Source organism: Fringilla coelebs, assembly GCF_963513975.1.
Source record: "Fringilla coelebs genome assembly, chromosome: 16".
Lineage (NCBI taxonomy): Eukaryota > Metazoa > Chordata > Aves > Passeriformes > Fringillidae > Fringilla > Fringilla coelebs.
In genome coordinates, this window is record NC_140042.1 from 14493896 (window position 1) to 14517286 (window position 23391).

At 48.8% G+C, this 23391-nt stretch overlaps 1 protein-coding gene across 1 annotated transcript in view; it reads left to right on the forward strand.

Annotated features, from left to right (window-relative positions):
- Nucleotides 1-23391, forward strand: part of DNAAF8 (dynein axonemal assembly factor 8) — a gene marked incomplete at its 3' end in the record, with an annotated part of 92942 nt that overhangs the window by 62240 nt on the left and 7311 nt on the right. Inside the window, exons 23-33 of the mRNA XM_084216599.1 lie at nt 289-483; nt 1709-2035; nt 3664-3738; nt 5616-5669; nt 7552-7679; nt 13314-13343; nt 14328-14523; nt 17832-17926; nt 18823-18943; nt 21051-21268; nt 23116-23166. Coding sequence (XP_084072725.1) covers nt 289-483; nt 1709-2035; nt 3664-3738; nt 5616-5669; nt 7552-7679; nt 13314-13343; nt 14328-14523; nt 17832-17926; nt 18823-18943; nt 21051-21268; nt 23116-23166 — 1490 coding nt within the window. The remainder of the gene's footprint in view (nt 1-288; nt 484-1708; nt 2036-3663; nt 3739-5615; nt 5670-7551; nt 7680-13313; nt 13344-14327; nt 14524-17831; nt 17927-18822; nt 18944-21050; nt 21269-23115; nt 23167-23391) is intronic.

Sequence of the window (23391 nt, forward strand, 5' to 3'; positions counted from 1 at the left end):
ATCATTTTGGTATAGATCTATCAGCTCTGCCTAATGGTGTGAATAAGGATATCAAAATTACAAGGAATGTATTTGCTTTACACGGCAAAATGTAATTCCAGGGAAGGACTGGGACTAATTAGAGGGGCTTTGCTGTGTTAATATTCCTCCTTCAGGAGGATTTTCCTGAGCTGCAGTGTGAGGAGCCAGTGAAATGCTGGTTGGGATTTATACAATTCCTTCCCAGCAGAAAGCCTGAGCTGTGTTTCCATGGGGTAACAGTTTTGTTTTGCTGCTCTCCCCGGGCAGGAGGAAACCTCAGCGCGGTGCCCGAGCCCCATCCCATCCCTCTGGATTTCCTGTGCCACCGAGCCTTCGCTGCTGAGCCCGGCATGGAGCAAGTGGTGATGCTGACCCTGGTGGGGATGCAGGCTCTGAAGAGTGCTGGAGAGCTCCTCCAGCAGGTCCTGCTGCCCCCGCTCAGGGATCAGTCCCAGAGCGCAGGTAACCCAGCTCTGGGCAGGGCTGGAGACCTCGGGCTGTCCTGAGCAGCTCTTTTTAGCATAGCAGGAACATCACAGAAAATGTGCTGAAGGGGCCTCAGGAAGAATGGGTTTCTTTGTTACCCCCCTAGAGAGCTGAAGAATTTCCTTTGGTTTGTTATGGGCAATCACAAACAGCTCAGGTGGGCATAATTTGCTACAGAGTTCCAAGCAGTGCTTGGGCTTGCAGAGCTTTTATGTAACACAGAGCATTGTGTCCCTCCCTGAGCAGGGGGAGGTGAGGCTGGGCGGGAAGTGGGACAGGAATTTGGCAGTCCCAGGCTCTGTTCTGTGCAGTGACAGCCCTGGTGAGCAGAACCAAGGCCCCTCATGGCCTCACGCTCCGCTTCCCCCGCGGGAGGAGCAGCGAGGCTGTCCCCACACTGGCTGCTCACATGTGCATGAAAAGGGCTGCCAGGCCCTAGGCAGGACAGGGATTTATGTAATTTCGTGTGCAGGTTGCACTGAAGTGTGAGAACACAGGAGCTGTAGGCACAAAGGGCTCAAGTCTGCCTGTCTCACGCTGTGTTGTATCTGACTCTCCCAAAACTGTGTTGAAATACTGCTTAAAATCCTGTGAAGTTCTGTATCCGAGATCTGAGCCAACAGAAACTTCCAGCACTCGTGGATTGAGCCCTAAATACCTTCCTGCATCGTCAGAAGACAACTTTACAACCCTGAAACTTTACAACCTTTACAACATTGAAACTACTTTAGAGACAAGTCAGCATTCTGCTGTAGTTTGTTATTCTGCTAAACATTGCTTAAAGTGTTACAAGAGGTGCTAAAGGATCCATAATTATGGATTATGCTGTGCCAAGCCAGATTGTTATCAGTGTACTCTCAGTGATTCCCTTTCAACTCTCCTCCATTAGCTGTGCTCTCTAATCAAATCATGGCACTTGCTCCCTGTGGCTCCCTGTTGATTTCCCAGATAGCCCTTTTTTTGTTCTTCACTGTAATGGCATTTCTTAGAACTTGCATCTCATGGGTTTTCCCAGTATATTCCTATATTTGCAGTACAGTCCATTCTGGATGAAACAGAAGTCAGAAGAGCATTGGAACTTGTTTTGGGCAGGGAAAAAAAAAATCCATGTGAAATAAAACGTTTGTGTCCAAAAGAAAGCACAACTTGTACAAAACACAAACTGCTGCCTGGCGCTAAAAACATTTTTCTTGACTTGCAGCGGAGCCTGATTCAGGACTCGAGCTGCTGGGCCTGAAGTGGCTGCCCCATCTGACTCGGTGTCAGGCCAGGGAGATGACCCCCTTTGAGGCTGGGGACACTCACTGGCAGAGCAGCCTGGGCACGCTGATGTCCAGCCCCGTGCTGGTGTGCGCGCTGCGCGGCGTCGACGCCTTCCGCGCCCTGGGAGCTGCCCTGCGGCGATGGACACGGGGCAGGGACGGGCCCGGCACGGGTGACAGCCTCCCACGGGCACTCATGGCCCTGACCCCAGAGGTGACCTTCAGACAAGCCATCCTCTTCTTCACAGAGGCAGATTTGGTACCTGGTAAGGCACGTTTTTAGTGGTGGTGTTCTCCTCAGCTCGAGGGGGTGTGAGAATTGACTGAGCTTGGACAAAGGAGTCCAGTGCTGGGGGTTTTCTCAGGCACGGGAAAATGTAATAATGTGGGGGTAAATTCTGTGCTTGGCTGAATTAAGATGAGGCAATGAACCCAGCAGGAGGCAGCTGAGGTCACCTACAAGGTGGCTTATTTAATTAATGTGGCTGTGCTTGGCCTGGTGCCCTTTCTGATGATCTTGAGGTACTCCATAAGTACTAATCAGATATCAGAGCAATTGGCAAGATCAGTAAATAATACCATGCATTTTGAACCCTTTCTGTAAGAGAAACTGAAGAACAGAGCCCAAGAGCTCTCACACCTACATGTGGGCCCCTAATTGTGGTGCCAGACTTTCAGCTTGATGCCTCAGCCTTGCCCTGTGCTCAAGGAGATTGAAGGTGTGACCAGTCTGTAAGAAAACAGATTTCTTGAGAATTTCTTTTTATCCTGGAGGAGAATGAAGAGAGGAATGGAGACCTTTGCTGTCAAAAGCTTCTCAGAGTTCAGTGATGTGTGCCAGCATCGATCTTTCAGCACAGTAAATTTGATAGTTTCCTCCTGTAGCAGGAAATGTATAGCCATGCCTCTTAAAACTAAATCACTGTGCAGACTGTGGGGTTATTGATACTGGATGGTTTAGAGCAGCAGACTACAAGCTCCCGCTGTTTTCTTTTAATGTGAAATATTCAGAGAAGAATTGGGGCTGCCTGACTCCTCTCACCCAGAGAGAAACAGTTCTGAGCCCTGACAGTTTCTGGCAGAGAGCTGGAACAAGATGGTCCCTTCCAACCCAAGTCATTGTGGGATTTTATGATTACTCAGAGGCAGAGAGAAATCAAAGATTGTGGTAACACCATGTTTCAGCTGAAGGGGAGTGATGCAGTCCCATAAGTGCATTCGTGCTTTGAATTTACAGCCCTTCCTTTATCTTTCCTTGGGGAAGAAAAGTCCTTTGTCATCAACACAAACTTAGCCACTTGTGTCAAACCCACTGTGCCTGTGGAGTGTGCAGTAACAAATTTGCTTTGCTGAATACCATGAAGAAGGATTTGTCTGGGAAAAGATCCTGGGTTTAGGCTCACAACAAGTTTGATTTGTCAGTGAACTATGGGGGTGTCCTCTGTGAGACTGGTGAGCAAGAAGAGAAAGCATCAGACATCCCAAAGTGGTGTCTAAAACTCTAAAGAGTTCATGCACTGCAGCCCTTAATTAAAGTTACCTTGAGGTGGAAAGGCAGGACAAGAGGAAAGCAGAGCTGTGAGCTCACTTTATTGGGGGAGGTTGTAATGGCAGTGCCAGCCTTTTGCACCAAAGCCACTGTGGGGAACAAAGGAGCACAGCTGAGGCCAAACTTCAGCATCCTGCACTGTCTGTTTTATAAGGTAATTCCATTTTTCCCTTGTATTTTTATTGTTGTGGGAGAAATGGAGAGACCTCCATGCTCAAGAACAATATTTTGTAGCAGGTTGAACATCTGCCCCGCTAAATAAAATTACTTTTGTCACCCTCCTGCCCCAGACATTGAAGGTTCCCCTTCTTGAATCCATAAAAATACCAGTCCTTCCTTCTCCAGATGCAGAACACCGCCCTGCTGGGAAATTCCTGCCACCACCTGGCAGGAGCTCCAGGACTGAAGGGAAGACCACAGGTAAGCACCAGCTGCCTCTTGAAAAAAAAACCAAAAAACCCAAGTTATTTTACACTCTTCAATATATTGAAGAAAACTGTGTGTCCTCTGTCAGAGCCATTGAAATGGGATTAATAAACCTTAGGTTAGACATCCTAATGCCAGGCCAGCTGGGTCCCCCTGGTGCTGGGGAAGGTGTGAGTGTTGTCACATCATTTCCTCTCCACAGTCCTGAGAACCACCTGCTGAGGGATGGTGTGCAAAGTCAGCTGGAAAAGTAATTAATGTCAGCTCTTTAGTAGCTTTTTTCGGGTGTAGATCCCAGAAATGATGATTTTCATGATGTTTTAGAGAAGTGAAATCAGAGCAGAAGGTGCATTTCCTATGTCTCTGTCATTTACATCCCAGTGCTGCCCAGGTCACCATGGGATTCACAGTTCCTGAAAGTCCTTTCAGATAACCCCAGCACTAAGGAAAAAATCTGGTGCTGGGAGGATGAACTAAAATGTTATGAGACAAGGCAAGGACCCTAGGGCTGGCTCCACCTGTTATCTGTGCTCTTATTATTGCAACAAACACGTGGAAAGAGAGAGAGGGCTCATTAGAAAAAGAAAAAATCCTCTTTGGCTAAATATTTTCCAGATACATAACTATGGAAAGTAGATAGACATGGATTTTGGACAGTAATACCAAAAAGGAAAAAAAAAAAAAAGGTAATTCTGTTTTGACAAACAGATTTTAGTTTTTTCTTATCTACCTTGCATGTCACAGTGGCTAAACTTGCCTGTCACTGGAAATGGAAGTCTTTTATCAGTCTGATGCAGGATTCCCCTCACTGTGCCCTAGATCTTGATAACTTCTCAATTCTCATGTGCCTGAAGTGCCTTGATTTTGCTCATCTCCAGGTCACTGCAGGTTTTACATTAGACTGAAGGGAACATTTCTCTGTTGGCTTTTGTCCTAAGTTCTGATTCCCCAGACTCCTTTCATCCTACTCTGCTCTCCTGGAGAACCACTGGAGCAGCCACTCCTGGCTGCCTGGGGAAGTGCCAGGGAGGTTTTATCAGCAGCACTCAGGATCCACAGCACCTCTTTGTTTCTGAGAGAACATCAAACAAAACACCAGAAACGGGGCAGCATCTGCCCTGACTGTGGAATATTAGGAGCACAGATAGGTTTAAAACCACTGTTAACCACTCCCTGAAATCCCAGGAAAGGTAACCAAGATCCAACATGATTTAGTGTCACTGTCATATTTTCTGAAAAATCCCTTGGCCAGGATTTCTTCTCCTGGGAAGCTGAGAAGCCTCAGAGAAAAATGAAAACAATAATTATGTGATTCGCTTCTCCTGTGTTTGCTGCTTTGGAATGTGGTTTGGACATTGTTTACCAACTGGTCATTGTTTGATTGGTTTCATGTGAATGGTTTTAACTTAATGACCAATCACAGCCAGCTGTGTTGGACTCTGAGGAGTCAGTCATGAGTTTTTCATTCTTATTAAGCCTTCTGTCTGTATCCTTTCTCTTTCTTTAGTATAGTTTTCGTATAGCAGTCTTTAATATAATCCAATATAATATATAATAAAATAATAAATCAGCTTTCTGAGAACCTGGAGTCAGATTCCTCATCTCTCACCTCATCCCAGGGACCCCTGCAAACTCAACAATTTAGGACCTGCAGTCCTGCTCAGCCTGTGCTCCTGGGATTACCAGAGAAGGGGGAAGTGTGACCCCTCCCAGGGTGTCCCAGGACAGCTGAAATCAGTCCATCCATGTCCCAGTGTAACACCCTGACATACCAGTGTGTGATATTGGCTGCTTTATGTAGAGATGATAGCATAATTCTCAGATTGTCTCAGAGCACACCAAACTCACTCAGATCTGCTTCTCTCCTATAGTGGGTGAGAGCTGGAGGTGCCGAGCAGAATCCCTGTTTTCCTTCCTGCAAGCAGGTGAGAGAAGAGCAAATGGAAAAATGTCCTTTGACAAGAACTTGGTGGAAATAAATAATCTGAATTTACCAGCCCAAGATAAGCAAAGAAAGGATGATACCAACATTTTCCTTCGGCTGGAATCCAGCCTGATGCACTCTGAGCATGCCAGGAGATGTGGTACCTGCTTGTCTTGAGCTCCCACTTATTTGAAGTCACACCTACCTGAACTATAATCTATAAATAGCATATAAACTAAACTCTATTTTCACTGTTAGACTATGAAATCAAAACCTATGTCATAATTTTTTGGGGGAGGCAAAAAGGAAAGGATTCTGAGGAATGTATCTAAAAATATTACAAAGTAGAGAAATGTAATAAAAACCAGGAAAGGCTCTGAGCAGCCAGAACTGGAAATCAGGCAGGTTTGAACCTTGCCAAACAGGTCCCTCTGCTAATTCCTGATCAGCAGAGATTGTTCCATTGGTAATTAGTGGTGTTTTCTCTGGTTCTTGTTACTTGTAATTACTGAGGAGAGAAAGCCAGCTCTGGGTGGGGGCAAGGTGTCTGACCAAACCAAGCTGGCAATCCTCCTGAAGGGTCCCAAGTCCCTAAATATGCAGCAGGTAGTGACTCACACAGCAGAAGAATGAGAATATCTGCCCAAAAACGTAGCAGATGGTGAGGAAAACATCTGGAGGCCACTGAGTGCTTACATAACACACAGGGGTGAGGTTGTTGAGGTGGAGCCCAGCAGCTCCCTGCACTTCCAGGCTGTTGCTATGGAACCTTTCTGTTCAGGAATGATGTGAGGAAAACAGCACATCTGTAACAGGAGGGCTCCCTGCAGCACAAGGGTTAAATTTCCATATCAAGGGAGGAGGAAATCACCTTGGTTTTTATTTTTGATCCTGTGTTTCTGTGCCATGTCCTGCTTGTCACCTGGAAATAACAGCATTAAGTTCGAGGTTGCCTTGTTGATGCTTTGCTGCATTGACATCTGTGTAATTAGTGCTGGGGTGTACAGAAACAGAAAATGACACGTTTTGTACCCAAACAGATCAGCTTGGAGCAGTTTTAGCAGCCTGTAGGATGTTCCCCTGTGCTCGTGCTGATTGATGTGGTTCAGCACCAGCAGTTCCTGGGCCTCACAGACTGGTTCTGACACTGCACTTGCCAATAAATCTCCAAAAGATGTTATAAGGATAAAATATTAACTATACTCTTGGTAGCAAGTATTTTAGCAAGACTAAAAATTTGAAAATGCTGTCATTTAAAAATGGAATTTATGTATTTTCTGCCTTTAAATCCATTTTCATCAGACAGCAAAGCTTCCTTGCTCTGGTTTGTTTTCTGCTCCTCGTAGTGCTGCACCTTCCTGGCAGCTCTGCTGGGAGAGCTGTGTCAGAAGCAGAAAATTTTTTCTGGAATGTCAATTTTCTTAAAGACAATTCAATTAATTATTGGTTTATGACATTAATTGGGACCTGTCAGGGTTGTCAGTGCCTCTCTGAAACAGAGCTCTAAAATACACAGAACACCAGAGTAAGAATGTAAGAGCTGCTCAAGGATCACATCACATAATCACCAGAGTTCACATGAAAAATGCAAAAGGGAATATTTTATCTCTCTTAAAACATTAATCTGTAATATAAAGGTTTGAGTCTTATCCGACAGAGCCGCCACAAGAACTTTTAGGACCTGGAGCAGATTTCCTTGACAGAGAAACCTCCAAGCTTGGGCTGTTTCAGATACATTTTTAATCTGAAAACCCAACAAAGCCAACCCAAATCAATAAATGATCCAGAGTTTTTAAGGACTTGTTTTTTGGTATTTCTGTGAACTTCCTGCCGTGTTTCCCTGTGCCCAGGGCAGCAAACAAACCCCTCTGTGTTTGTTGCAGGGGCACAGGTTCTCTGCACAGTGCTGCTCATCAAACCCGGGGTGTGGAGCCGCGGGCTGCCCGGGATCCTCCGGGATCTGCACCTGGAGAAGTTCTGCGTGGTGGGGATGAAGCACCTGGAGCTGGGAGCAGCTGCTGCTGCCTCTCTCCTGCCCTGCCAGCTGCAGCAGGTGGGTGAAGGGAATGGCACCTCTGTGTGGGGAGGAAGGGGGTGAGCTGTGGATAATCCATTCCTGGAAAGCCCAGCAGTTCCCACCCGGGATTTCAGAGCTGTGTGGAACAATCAGATCTGCACCTCATCAGCACAGAGAGAGCTGAGGGCTGCTTTTATCACAGGCCAGAAAAACTGCCCTGGTTTCTCCCAAACGAAACTTTGGGGAGGATGTGGCAGTACAGACCTCTCAGGAGTCTGTCCAGCTCTGCCAAACAGGTGTCCTGTGTTGTAAGAGCCTGGATGAGAGATGCAGGACTCCAGGCTGCTCTCTAAAATGCAGTTTGTTGTATCCAAGGTGTCACAGCAGTCCAGGGTGGTGGGTGACAGAGCTGTGCCTACAGCTGTCAGCTCCAGCTGCAGGCAGGCCTGGAGACCCTTTGGTTTTGTTACAATGCATTATTTACTTTTCTTTGCTGAGCCTCTTCATACAGTAGAACTAATCTATACCTTGACTTTTATCTCTAGCCTGTCATAACTGATATAATTACCATATTCATGTTACTATTCTCCAGTCACTAAAAGTCAGTACATTACAATTTAAGCCAGAAGTTGTTATTAAGTTTTCTTGCAGTGGAAAATTCTGAGAACTTTTTTTCTACTTGCAACTTTGCTGCCTTGTTTGCCTGTGCTCTCTTTCTGTTTGCTAAAAACATCTTGTTTGAGGTGGGTTTATCCTTTGCTCTAAGCCATAAAAACCCCTTCTAACTCACACACCCTTTGCCTCCTTGGTTACCCAGTAAGACTGGCTCAGCAATTCTTCTCTTCCATATCAAAACTTGCTTCCATCTCTATTCCTTCTTCAAATTCTACATTCAAAAATCTTTCTGCTAAGCACACACATATCTGTGAGATTTTTTGTCAACCTTTCATCCTTCCCAACACTGTTCCTGGCCCCAGGTCATTCCAGGTAGGGCACATCCAGGGAGCACGTGTGCCTGGCTTTATTCCATGTGGTTAAAGCTGGGGCAGCCTCCTGCCTGCCAGGGAATGCACCTCTCTGGGGTGCTGTTACCTGAGATTGCATTGCAGACACAGCTGAACCCTGGGAGCCAGGCTGTAAAAATCCCCTGCAAGGAGAGGAAATTGTCCTTGCTCACGTCTAATAGGCAATAAAGAGGGTTCTTAAATCTTAGGGCATTGTGGGGTTGATTAGCTAAAAATAGATGTTTGTTTCTGCTCTTTCATAGCATTAGAAACCTTCTCTTTCCTCAGCCTGATGTACCCTGATTGTAAGAATACTGTGACAGCCAGGGAACTGAACTCTGGGCATTTGAGAGGAGTTGGATTATTATTTTTTTACTTCCCTTAGGGAAAAACAATCTGTGTTATTTGATTGCTTTCCTGAAGACCTTTAACCGCTTGACTTTATAAAAAACAAACATTTATAATTGATATTGCGCTTGGGTTAAGTTTGGAAAGTTTATAACATTGTCTCCTAAAAATTCTTGGTAGACACTTCCAGAAGAAAACAGGCACATGCCAAGGCAGTGCTCTGGAACAATTAATACCTTCTGCATGGGAGCAGTGAGCACAGGCATCTGGGCTTGAAATATTGACACTGGCAAGAGGGATACAGTGGCCATTAGGGTTGATGGGCACGTGCTTCCCAATGTTATTTAATCACAGAGCTGAAGACAAAATGCCTTTTTGCTCATCTGAAACAGAAAACATCTTAAAAACCTCAAATATCCTCAGGAAGCAATGCAGATGCCTGAGGGGTAAATGTGAGGAGAGGTTGTTTCCTGAAAATTTCCTTGTTTTTGGATTTCTCCAACACACCAGAGCAGCTGTTGAGCATTGATTCAGTTGCCTTGAAGAGCTGGTGACTAATGAGGATAAAAATTACAGACTGTTCATGAGGAAAAAAGCAGGGTTTGAAAGTGAGGAAGCAGAGAGAACAGTCTGCCTTTGCTGAAGGGGAGCAGACAGTGGGAAATGCTTTCTGCTGTCCAGGGGCCCCTGCTCCTTTTCAGAGCAGCAGGAATGGCTCACACTGGGGAGGGCTGGGAAAGGCTGAGCTCCCAAGATAAGTAGGGAGATTTGGAAAAAGCCTCAGCAGGCTCCAGGGACTGGGTTATTTGCAAAATCCAGTGGGTAAGTGGCTCAGTGGCAGCCATGGGGGCAGGGCTGTTTTTCCCAGCTAAATCCCATGTGCAGCTTTTGGATGGGAGGAATGTTCATGAGGGATCTGATCCTCAGCCCGTGGCACAAAGGGGTGCAATGGTGGGCTTCAAATGAGGCTCCTCTAATGGGGGCAAATTGCTGACATTTAGCAGGTCACAGAATTGCTAATTAGGGCAGTTGGGATAATCCCAGCTGGCTTTGGAGGATCCCTATATCCACGGGGATATATCCAGTGGTTTGGGATGTCTCCAGAGAGGGAGTCCCCAAGCCCTCCCTGGGTGACTGTTCTACAGTTCTGCCACCCTCCATGGAAGGAAGCTCTTCCTCAGGTGGAGGTGGAATTTCTCCTCTTTTAGTTTCTGGCCATTACTGCTCCTCCTGTCCCTGGGCACTGCTGGAAAGAGCCTGGCACTATCCCCTGACACCCTTGGAGATTTTTGTATGGACTGATGAGATCCATGATGAAATGAGCTGCTGAAGAAGATGGAGCCAGTGTGTCTGTCTGTCCCTGCTAGAAGCTCTGTCCAGGGCTTGTTCTCACTTCCCCTGGAGCATCTCTAGAGAACCCCCAAGTGCTGGTTTGTTGTGTTTTGAGAGCAAATCTGGGTTTATTCACTGCAAGCAAGACAACCTCACATCTCCTTTTCCTTTCTAATGTATTATTTACATACACTTGACAAATATCCTTGGCAGCACCAGCTCAGCTCCGTGATTGCTTTTCCAAGTGAAATAGTCCCCCTGAGCTCAGAGAGGCGTGTGGCCTTTGGAGCATGAGAAAAAACACCTGCTCTGCTCTTTGCTGAGGTTATCAAGTCACAGGAGCCACAACAAGATGTTTTCTCTGCAGTGTAATAATGATCATAGAAAATGAAGGTCATGTAAATAGAGCTGACATTGTCTCCCCAGCTTTCAGCCTGACCTGCTGGTGCTCAGCCAGCAAGGAGTGCCTGTTCCCAGGGGGTTCTGCTGGATCTCCCTCCCTGCAGGGCTCATCCAGCAGATCCAGCCTCTGCACATTGGCACTTTGGGCTTTATTTTTCCACTGGGGCCTGATCTTGCTGTGGGGGATTGTTGCTGTTGTATTGAGGGCAGGTGAATAAAGCAACATAGAGACTCCAAAGTCTCAGAAGGCAAATGCCCAGTTTATTATACACCACATTATTATTTTTATGGACAGTTAGGATACAGCTGGACCTGGCTGGTCCTCATCAACACCTCTCCATCACTGGCTAATTAGCAACAGCACCCTTCCTGTAAACATCTTAAAAGAAACAACACCTTCAAAACACCACCTGCAAAGATTAAGGATTATTTTAATTCTTTCTTTGAGCTTTCTCAAGCTCCCCCAGGACAAGGCCTGGGAAAGTTTATCTGACTTTCTGTCTCTGAGCAGACCCAGGGGATTCCCTGGTGGGATTGTCTGCAGCAGCAGGGGCTGGACTCAGGAGCTCCAGGGTTCCCTCCAGCCCCACCCTGTGCTTCCAGCAGTAAATGCAGCCGGGTAATTCCTCTGCTCTTTAATCCCCTCACTCCTCCCCAGCCAGGGCACAGCTGGAACTTCCTCCTCTGAAGGAAACTGCTCCCTGAATTCCAGGCAGCTGCACAGGGATGTGGAGCAGGATGGGAATGGAGGGAGTGAAGGCAGTGCTGGGCTGGCACAGTCTGGAGTGGTGTGAGCAGTGAGAGGAGCTGCCAGAAGCTCCCTGGCACCATCAGTGACTATTAGAAACAACATCATCTTCAACTACAAGTCCGTGGATTTCCTGAGGAACAACCAAAAGACAAAAGAGTTTTGTTATTTAGATCTAAAATCACTGGTTAGAAGCTCTGGAACAAAATACTTTCATTTATTCTGGTCTGTTTGACAGAAACTGAATGTTTTCTTTGCAGCTGTTTCCAACCTGGATGAATATTGATATGTTTTAGCAGTCCTTTTGAAAGTTGTCATGAAAAATATCACTAGTTTTTCATTGCCAAAGAGAAAACCCATAGAAAAGTGGATTAAATCCATTTTTTAACTAACAAAAATTTTCAAGCAGGAAGGGATTATTTTGTATTATACAGAACTGAATGAATGTCACCATTTCTCAGTGCACTGTGACAAGCTGAAATTCTTCATCCTCCTGCAAGCAGAGCTGCTGTCAGCAGAGAGCCCCTGAGTGACAGCTGTGACCCTGTGCCCAGGGGCAGGAGCAGTGACAAACACCACACCCAACCCCTCCATACCTCACCAACTGAAGCACTGAGGGATTTGCTCATGAAATATTTTGCCTTTGCAAAGAGAGGGGGGGAATATCAGGCTTGAGCCCGTGGTTGTCAATTCATAACCTACTTCTCAGAGATGCAATTTAGGAGCAGAGAGTGAGAGAAGATTTGGGTCAAAGGCACTGAATGGTTTCACGTGATAGAAAGGCAGAGAGGCCTTGAAGTGTTTTATCTCCATATTTTTAAATGAAATGATAGGATTTGCTTTTGGAAATGTTTTATCTAGAGAATTGCTATCCTCTGCTGCTTTTAGAAGATTAAAAAATAGAGGAATTAAAACCTCTGTGAATGACGTGATTCAGCTGAATCAAATGGTGTTTTTTCCCCCCTCTTGTTTTTATTTCCTCAAAAACTGGGGAAAAAAAAACCCCAAATAACCATGGGTTGATTCTGGCAGGGAGCTGGAAATGCCCTTGTTTTCTAAACTGGAGAGAACATCCAGCCCTGCCTGCTGCACTGTGCAGGGAGGCACAGCTGGATGTTCCTGCCACCTTGTTTGGATGGAGGGGCAGCAGGAGGCACAGCTGGATGTTCCTGCCCCCTTGTTTGGATGGAGGGGCAGCAGGAGGCACAGCTGGCTGTTCCTGCCACCTTGTTTGGATGGAGGGGCAGGAGGAGGCACAGCTGGATGTTCCTGCCACCTTGTTTGGATGGAGGGGCAGCAGGAGGCACAGCTGGATGTTCCTGCCACCTTGTTTGGATGGAGGGGCAGCAGGAGGCACAGCTGGATGTTCCTGCCACCTTGTTTGGATGGAGGGGCAGCAGGAGGCACAGCTGGATGTTCCTGCCACCTTGTTTGGATGGAGAGGCAGGAGGAGGCACAACTGGATGTTCCTGCCACATAACTCAGCTGGAAGGGCAGGAAGAGGCAGAACTGGATGCTCCTGCCCTGTTATTCAGGAGGAGGCAGAGCTGCAGCCGCTCTGGGCACCCTGACCTTGTGCCCAGCCCAGCCATCTGCAGCAGGCTTGGCTTCCCAAGGTTTTCCTTGATTAAAGCAGGCAACAAGGCCAGAGAGCTCTGCCACCCACCTGCCCCAGCTCTGCTGCCTGTCCCAGGGTCCCAGAGCTGTCAGTCTGTCTGTCCCCAGCCCTCAGAGCAGCCTCTCCTCACCAGTGCAGTGGTTGCTTCTTGTCATTTCCTCTCCCCCTTCCCCCAGGGTGTTGTGACCCCCACAGCCCTGCTCAGGGTGGGCATGGGCTCACCTGCCTGTGCTTGGGAAAGAAGCAAAGGTGGAGGGATTTGCTGTGGAGCAAAGGGCATCAGACAAGGCCAGGAGAACAAACTGATTTCTTGCAGCCCCTGGTCTGACCCTCCTGTTTTAAGCTCTGCAGTCCTGATCCCAACAAGTGTCTGGAGTTCATTCTTCAGGAGAAGCAGGGTGTGTGTGGAGGGTCCTGCCATTTGTGAATTGAAAAAGCAAAGCCCTGGTATTTGTGATCCATCACTTCACATCACCTGGAGAATTAAAACGTGGCTCCTCATCCCACGGTATTTATGACCCTGGTGTTCTTGCTTGTGCCTGTGCTTCCTCCTGATCCAGATGTCTCCCTGAAGGAACAGTCCTCCTGTGACCTGCTGGATGTCACAGCAAGAGCTGCTGGTTAGTAAAACAAATGTACTTAGTAACAATAATGGAGGTCCCAAATACACTGGCAGCTCTGACTGACCAAGGAAATCAGAATTAGCACGAGGCACTGCTGATGGAAGAACATTTTTCTGTTCACCTCTGGTCAAGAAAGGTAAATTGAGCCTGGAACAGTCAGAGAAATGACATGAGCCTGACTGGGGAAATGGAGAATCCTCTCAAGAGTTCAACCAGACCTTGGCTCCTTTGACCCAACACGACCCAAAGCTGAGAAACAAATCTGATTTCTGAGAAACACTTCAGGGTAGGAAAGGTCAGAGGTGTAAAAGAGCTACTTAAAATAAAGTCCAGATAATGGCACAGGAACAAATGGGCACAAAGTGGGCACAAAATGGGCACTGCTTGGTGCCTGAGCTCTGCATTTTGGAATCTTTAGTACACCAGCAGTGTATTAAAGAGGAGAGAAAACAAGGAGTAACAGCAGATTTGCTTACTCACAACTTTCCCTCCTGGCCAAAGGAAAGCTGGGCTGTTCCCAGTGCTCAGCAGCTCCTCATGATCTGTCCATCTCTGCTCTCTTCTCAGGATGCAGCTGCTGTGCAAGCTCACTGTGCCTACCTGACCTCGGGCACTGCCCTCGTGCTGTGCCTGCAGAGGCCCAATGCTGTGAAGAAGCTGATGGATCTCCTGGGACCTGAGGATCCTCAGCTGGCCCAAGCACTGGATCCATGCCTCTGGAGGGCTCAGTATGGCACCAGCACAGTCCAGAATGGATTTTATGGTAGGCTTTTGTAAAAGCTACAAAGGCTCAGATACACAGATAGATAATGTTATGTTTGTTCCCTCCTGTCACCAGATCTGTCACTACAGATCCAGCCTTGGCAGGCACTGCAGGCCATTATTCCCCAGGAAACTTTCCCTGTGCTCTTGGTGGCTGAGCTGAGTGTGTCTCAAGCAATGAAATATTCTCCCAGAAGATAAATTCCAAAAGGCTTCCTCCCAGAGCAGCCCCAGCTCTGGCTTTATCAGAACAGATTTCCTTTGATCTCTTCCTTGCTTGGTCATTTTGTACTTTTAGCTTGGATATTTTGGAATTATTCCCAAGAACCCATCTGTCTTCCCTGCTTGTGTGTCCCTTCCTGATGTCTCCATTACCCAACTCCAAGATTTCACAAAGACTCCAGGACATCCTGTAACATCTCACAGTGCTGATGGCTGGCAGGAGAGAGGTGACCCAAACCTGCTGAGGCAAGCAGGGCAACTCAGCTGCTTCCCATCTGGAAAGGCTCTTTCCAGCTGGCACATGGGCAGAGGCACAGGGCAAGTCAGCATCCTTGGAGTGCTGCCCCATGCCAGCTCCTCTGCCAGCAGGGAGGCACTGGGAGGTGTGTGGGGTGGTAAAGGATGGGAAAATGGGAAATATCCCTGGAGAGCCCAACATCATTGCCACAAGGAGGGAAGGATGTCATTCCAAAATTCACATGGAATTAAGGGTGGTCAGCTCCCTGCCTGGGCTTCTCCTCAGTGTTGCACTGATTTTGCTCTAATACTTAAAGGAATATAAAAAAATCAAGCAATAATTTCTGTAAACTCAGGTGAGCTGGAAGGCACTGTGTGCCCAGAGTCCCAGAGGAACTTTCCTGACAAGATCCATTGGATTGTTTGGCTTTTCTCTTTGTGCCTGGGCTGTGAAGTCACTCCCTGTTCTCATCCATGTCAGGTGGGCTGCTGAGAACTGGCAGGGAGTGAAGGAGCCACAGCGTGGGAGAGAGAACCAAGCCCTTCCTGCAGAACCTGAGGACTTGGGATCTCAGGAGGGATCCCACAGGATTTGTGGGAGTGACTGAAGAGCAGGATTTACTTACACAAAATTAAAAAAAGATGATCAGGGCTCTCCAGCCAACACTTTTCCATTGCCAGCCCCTGCTTCTCTTGCTCTTGAGATGAATGAATGAATTGTGTATCCAATTGCTCTGAAACTCCTCAGGCATGGCTAAGAATGGGTAATATACATCCCAAATTTCAGATGTTTGGCACAGCTGGAGCATCCCCAGCATAACTCAGTGCAAACAAGCAAGGGGAGCTGAGTTTCATCCTGTTTCTGCTGGGACTTACAGGGAGCTCCCTGTGGGAGAGAGATCCTTGGATGTTCTGACCCCCTTCAGACCCCTGGGCTGAGATCTGAAGTTGCTTTGAGCTGAGCCCAGAGCTGGCCCTGCCCTCTGTGCCCTGAGCAGGACCCAGCTGCAGGGCTGGCCCACAGAGCCCCCCCTGCACCCATTCCAGGAGCTAACTCCAAGGGATCTGCCCAGCTGCTCTGCCCTGGAGCCATCTATCCCTGAGCAAAGGAGTGCTCCTAACCCCCTGCATCTCCCAGAGCTTTTCCTCCAACACAGTTAAGCTGGAAGACCCTTCAGTGAGTAACTGAGGGACTGCAAGCCCATCCTCCTTTCCTAGCAGGGAATCCCAGGTTTTCCTAGGTTTGATCCAGCTGAGGAAGAATGTCAGTTAATGCCTGAAGCAGAGCAAACTCCTACTCTTTCCTCCCAAAGTGACAAAGGAAATGCAATTTAGATGAAGAGGGGGTTCCAGGGAGACTGGTGAACCAAGAAATGCAGCTTTAATTCTGTAGGGCTCAGCTGCAGAGGTGAACCTGCACCCTCCCATCTCCTCTGGGCTTGGGAAGTCATTGGACTGTGCTTTCTGTGCTTTTTCTTGCATCCAAAAAGCTCTTACATGTGCACCCTACACTGTCTTGTGCCTTGAGCAAAGGGAGAGTAAAAGGCTCATTTGGGAGCATTTGTGTTCTCTCAGTGCCACCCATGATGGAAGCACAGGAGGTTTGGTGTGGAGCTATGGAAAGGATCCAGCTCAGCTCATTCCCTGGGATTTACCACAACCTCAGGGCTCTGGCTGTACAAACTCTGGAATTATGGTGCTCCAACAGAGCTGAGTGCTCTCAGGTGGGATCCTTTGAATGGGCAGCTCCAAGGTGGGAATATTTCAGAGGATATTTGTATCCCAGGAGCATGGATCTGTGCCAGCACATTGACAATCTAGCTAAACTCCAACAGAAATTGCTTTTTCCCTCTCTAATATTTTCCATCCACAAATCTCCAAACATTCTGAGTAATGCTTTATAACTCTGTTGCTTTATAGGGAAATATTCAGCTGCTAAGCCTGGAGGGACCTCTCGAGTCACTGAGTTCAGTTAATTCCCTCACAGACAGCCCCATCACGTTTGCCCTTCCCTGAGCACCCACCCCAACTGCACGAATGTCACAGAGCCTTGAGAGCTAAAAATCTTCTTACATTTTCAAACTTAAATATAGCCACATACACTTTGTGCCCATTTGTTCCTGTGCCATTATCTGGACTTTATTTTAAGTAGCTCTTTTACACCTCTGACCTTTCCTACCCTGAAGTGTTTCTCAGAAATCAGAATTTTTTCTCAGCTTTGGGTCGTGTTGGGTCAAAGGAGCCAAAGTCTGGTTGAACTCTTGAGAGGATTCTCCATTTCCCCAGTCATGCTCATGTCATTTCTCTGACTGTTCCAGGCTCAATTTACCTTTCTTGACCAGAGGTGAACAGAAAAATGTTCTTCCATCAGCAGTGCCTCGTGCTAATTCTGATTTCCTTGGTCAGTCAGAGCTGCCAGTGTATTTGGGACCTCCATTATTGTTACTAAGTACATTTGTTTTACTAACCAGCAGCTCTTCCCCTGCAGTAAGGGCAGCCTGGTGTGATCCAGAAGCAAGGGAACAACAGGATTTAGAGCTGGAATTGAAAGGTTTCACAGCCTCCTTAACATGATTCCCTCAGCTCCAGTGTTAGGAAATAGAAGGAGTCTTGTTTACATGAGGAAGCTGCTGAGTGATAGTAGGACAGAATCAAAATACCAAGGAGGCAATGGAACTATTCTAAATATAATGGTTTAAAATGTTTGCTATTACTGTACAGAACAGCTGGCCTTTAAAGCAATTACTGCAGTGAGTTGCACATCATCAATCTCTTCAAAAGATGAGTGTGAGTCTAGAGAATGTTTAATTCATGGCCTGAGAGAATCTTCTCATTGTATTTCTCTCTCAGGCTCCAGATCCTATGCAAGGGCAGTCCAGGATGTGAAGCTGTTTTTCCCAGAAGGGCTGTGCTGTGCCCAGGGTCAGCCAGTGCAGGAGCAAGAGGTAGGAATCTGCCCCTTCCTGAGCTTATCCTGCTGTGCCAGGGCAGCAGCTCTGGCCCTGCTATCCCCTGCCCTCTCTGCTATTATGCTGTAGATAATGCAGCTCTGGGTGTGTTTGCTGAGCTCCCCTGGTCCTGGGGATGTTCCTCCCTCTGCACTGACCCCGGCAGCCTCGGTGGGGAGGAGCTGCAGCAGATGTGTTTGCTCAGCAAGCTCTGCTGTGAATTTGGGAGGGCTCAGATCAACACTGCTTTGGAAGCAGGGACAGCAGCCTCACCCTGACTGCTGAGCACACTTGACCCAGGAGCTGGTTTTTACCAGCTTTGGATCGTTCAGGGATGGGATGGCTGATGATGTGAAAATGATTGGGATGCTCTCAACCAAGGGATGGAAGGTTTGAGCTTTGCTGTGGCTCAGAGGTGATCCAGCTGAGATGGTCCTCTCAGGAGATTGGCTCTGCAAATGGCCACATGTGTAACAGGCCTCCCTGCTGTGGGTGTGCAGCTCAGTGCAGGGCATCCTGCCTGTGCCAGTTCATTCAGGGACAGAGGGAGCTGCTACACCCCAGCTCTCAGACTCTCCCAGGCTTTGTTTGAGCTCCTGGCCTTGAAAACCTGGGAGTGAGGACTTTAGAATGATGGCTGGATATGGGACCTTGAAAAGGATGATGAGATGCTGCACTGAATTAAACCTCAATTAAAAAGAAGAATGCTTGCAAAATGTTCTTGTATTTCCAGACAAGCAGGTGTTTTCTAGGCTGGCAATTACAGAAGTACACCACAACAACAAAAGCCTCACAGCTTGCCTGAATCAATACTTGAGGAGTGTTATCCCTCCTCATTAGGTAATGTGTTCACATGACTTGTTCTCCCTCCCTGCCTGCCTTCCCTCCTGCAGATTCATAACCTGAAACAAGACCCCATCCTCAGCCTGGGAATCAGGAAGCAGCAGCAGATCCTAACCCATGAGCCAGGAAGACATCCCAGTGTCCTGGGCTCTGAGCAGCCAGGCAGTCCTGGTAAGGAAATGCAACTCCTCTTATAGATTGGGACTGCTATTGATTAGTTGGACAGCAAGACAAACCATCTGGTGGCAGCAAGATTGGCTATTGATGTGCTTTCAGAAGGGAGAGACAGCTCTGAGCTGCAGAGAACAGCTCCAGGGGAGTCCAGCCTTTAACTGTTCACCTGCCAGCACTTCAGGGGTTTACAGACAGAGCTGTCCACGAGGGCTGACCTTAACAGCAGCAGCAGAACAAGCACTGACAGCACAGCTGGAGTCAGAGCAGCACTTGTTCCTCTCTGAGCCCTTCCCAGGTGTCTCAGCACAGCCCTGGGGGTTGGTGTCCATTCAGAGCTGGGCAGGGTGAGCTGTTCTGTGCTGAGAGCAGATAAATATCAGTTGGTGCAGGGAGTGCTGCTGGCAGCGTGGCCAGAGGCCTCTCCTGAGCTGAGCTGAGAGCTCATTCAGCTCCCACTGCTGCTGAGCAGCTGCCAGCTCCAGATGACTCCCAGCTATGGCCAGGCTGACTTTGATTGGGAGCTGAAGCCTCAGCCAGGCTGACACTTCCTGGGATGCAGCTCCTCAGGGCCTCTCCTGCTGATTTGACTTGATAGACATGTGTAAACACAGCTGTGCTGCAGGGCAGGAGATGGCTCTGGCACGAGGGGATGCTCCCACCTTGGGGTGTTGTGCCTTTATAAACAAGCAGGGACCAGGTGAAAGCATCCCTGTGGTGGTCCCTGGGGAACAGAATTGTTTAGAACAATTATTCCCCTCCCTGTAGCTTCAGGACTGATGTGGGCAGCTCGGAAAATGGTGCTGATCACTGCAGTCCTCAATCCCAGCAGTGGAACCTCAGGATTGCTGTGGATGGGAGAGGAGCAGGGTAAAAAGTGACAGAATCACAGCCCAGCCCTGCCTGAAACAGGACTTTGGGGGGCATTGGTCACTTACCAGCAGGTGCAGGAGTGCAAGGAGGGGGTGGTAAATCAGGTCCTCTGCTCCTGGGGTGAACACCAAGTCACTTTTGTGCAAGGGGCCTCTGAAGGAGGATTTGTCCCAAGGTATTTGGGAAGGGTGTTTTCCCCATCATCTTAGTGCAGGTTTGCTGTGACCAAATCACTTGATTTGTAGAAGAGATTACATAAAACAAAATAAGATAATAAACCGGCTTGTTGTGGAGAGAGCACAGGTATTCTGCAGGCTTTGCACAGCTCAGTGTCGGGAGCTAATCTCGAAATACATGCCCCTAATTTCCTGCTACAAGAGGATATCTCAGCTTTGAAGATGCCTAAGCAGAGTGAAAAGGAAAGCAGTGTAGAGCTCTGATGTGTTTGTGTCTCAGAAAATGTATTTCAAAGAGTTACTGCCCTGGAAAAGCAAGTCCACGTGATCTCTGAACTGTCAGGGACGATCTCATAAGTGCCTCCAGCAAAGCAGACACATCACTCACGTTCTGGGCTCATCTTGGACACTAGAGGAAGCTCTTGCACACAAGGAAAGCTCCTTCCAGCAAATAATTATCACCAAGCTGCTGCCTAATGGACAGACAGATTTATCAGGAGGAAAATATGAAATACATTAAGCCTCACGTATGCTGAGCAGAATTACATTTGGGATTATAAAAGCAGCTGGATTAGCAGCTTTCTCTGCTTGGCAAAAATGGAAATGGAAGAGTAGCTCCTGTAGCAAACCAGCAGTTGTCCTTGTCTGACTCCTGAAATGGGGTCACTCCTGCTGTCTTGTGATCTCCAGACAGGGACACAAAGACGTGCAGCAGCTCAGGATGGGCATCCCAGGGCACATCCCCAGGGCACCTCCCAGGGCACCTCCCAGGGCTCAGCCCAGGGCACATCCCCAGGGCACATCCCAGGATATCCCTGGGCACATCCCAGGGTACATCCCTTGATTTCCCCAGGCACAACCTTGGGCTCATCCCAGGGCACCTCCCAGGACACATCCCAGGACATCCCAAGGCACCTCCCCAGGGCACCTCCAGGACATCCCAACACCACGGTGCCCCCGACTGCCACGGACACATCTGTGCCAGGGCAGAGGCACTGAGAAAGCTCAGAGGTGCTGGGGGAAGAGACCAAACAAATGTTGTGCTCCTCTCCCACCAGGTGAGGCTCTGCTGGAGCAGCTGTGCCCCAGCACCTGCCTGGTGCTGCCCGGGCTGATCCTGCGGGGCTCGGAGCCGCCCCCGTACGTGGCGCTGCTGGAGGAGCTCGTGGGCAGAGGCTTCGTGGTGACTGCAGCTCGCCTGGCTGTGCTGGACTCAGCCCAGGCTCTCTGCATCTCCCAGATGCTCAGCAGGGCCAAGGGCAGTGTTGCAGCAAAGGTAAGGAACAGCTGGAGCTGGGCTTTGCTTCCTTGGCACAACAGAAGAGCCTTGTAATGCCTTGCTGTGGTGTGCTGCCCCGAGGTTTGGTGGCACTATCGCAGCACTGCCTCTGAGCCCTGGCACCCCTGGTGAGTAATGTGGGCACTGGGGGCCCCCATGGGAATGGCCCATCCACCAGTCATTAACTGAATGTTTCATTCCATCAGCCATCACCCTGCTGTGTGTGCTCTGCTGCTCTCTCCTCTCTTGTTTCTCCATAGAAATTCAGTTTCTGTTTCCCTCTCTCTAATCAAACCCCATCAGTCCACCTCTATAATGCTAAAACCTCTTTTTCTTGGACTGTGCCTTGGAGCCTGAGGTTTTCCCACCTGGAGTGTTTCCTCCAGCTCTGGGGCTCCCAGCACAGGAAGGAGCTGGAGCTGCTGGAGCCAGAGCAGAGGAGGCACCAGGATGGTCAGAGGATGGAGCAGCTCTGCTGGGAGGAAAGGCTGAGGGAATTGGGATTGTTCACCTGGAGAAGAAAAGGCTTTGGGGTGACCTAACTGTGGCCTTCCAGTGTGTGAGGGAGCTACAAGAAAGATGGAGAGAGACAATTTACAAGGACAGTGGTCACTGTCCCTGGAGGACAGTGACCTGTCCCTGGAGGGACAGGACACAGGGAATGGCTTCCCACTGGCAGAGGGCAGGGCTGGATGGGATGTTGGGCAGGAATTGTTCCCTGGCAGGGTGGGCAGGCCCTGGCACAGGGTGCCCAGAGCAGCTGTGGCTGCCCCCGGATCCCTGGCAGTGCCCAAGGCCAGGCTGGATGGGGAACCTGGGACAGTGGAAGGTGTCCCTGCCCATGGCAGGGGGTGGGACAAGATGGGCTTTGAGGTCCCTTCCAACCCAGGCCATTCTGTGGCTCTCAGCAGGTGCAGCCCTGGGGTTTGGGCACAGGATGTGCTGCTGGGCTGAGCTGACATTGCTCCACAGCAGCAGAAAACCAGGCCCAGACTGTTTTCCTCTTGGTGTAAGAGAAGCCCACCCAGTCAGGAACCTTGCCTGGGCAGAGCTGGGAGATGGAATGTGCAGGAAAGTGCTGGCAGCAGCAGAGAGCAAGCAAGGGGGGACAGTAATGACAGTGGCAGTAGCAAACCAATAATAACCCAAGGGCTCTCAGACCACAGCAGCCCCTTCACAAAACACAAACATTTGGGCTTCCAGCTCTCAGTTGTAAGTCTTGGGTGTTATCTGTAATAGGAGCATGTAAGATCTTTTCAGGTTGTGCTTTTTAAAACTGACAGCATCCCTTTGAAGTACATCTGTATGGAACAGCAATTACATCTAGCAGCCAATTAGTGTAAGCACTGCTTGCCTGTGCCCCGAGTCCCCTGAGGATCCATCCCTCTGCACAGGGAATGTGCACAGCTCTCTAGGAAGGACACATCAGCACTGGGGGAGCAGAGCCATCCCTCCCTCCTCCTGTCAGAGATAAATGGCCCTGGGCAGAGCTGGTGTGTTTCCAGAAGGATCTGGCACTGCTGAGCCAAAGGTGAATGTCACAGCCTTTGCTCTCCCGCTCTAGGAGGGAGATGAGCTGCTTCAAGTAATCAGTGTTTCTGCTACAACATCTCAATATTTACCTGTCCTGGTGCTCCTGCTTCCAGCAGAGGTGAATAACACACCCAGACCCTGCTGGTTTTCACTCAGAGGGCTGTGGGGATCCCAGACAGCTCAGACATGGCACTGCCTCTGCCTGGGGGGATCTGTTGCTCTGTGGCTCCTGTTCCTCACCCATCAGGCAGACCTAGAGACTCCTTCAGGCACAGAGCAGCACCAAAGCTCTGTTCCTCCCTCTCTTGCAGTGCTCCCTGCTGAAGGATGGGCTGTGCCTGGTGCTGGCAGCACAGTGGGACAGCTCTGTCACCTCCCTGGGCTCCCTGCTGGACAGGTAAGGAGGAGCTGCTGCCCTGAGGGAGGGCACCTCTCTTCTGTGCTTCTTACTCAGGGGCAGCCTGTGCTGCACAGTCACCTTGTTCATGCTCACTGGGCATGGAATTAAGGCTGGGAAAGATCAAATCCAGCCATGAACCAGCACGTTCACCATCACTGCAGGCCCCAAGTGCCACATGCACACATTT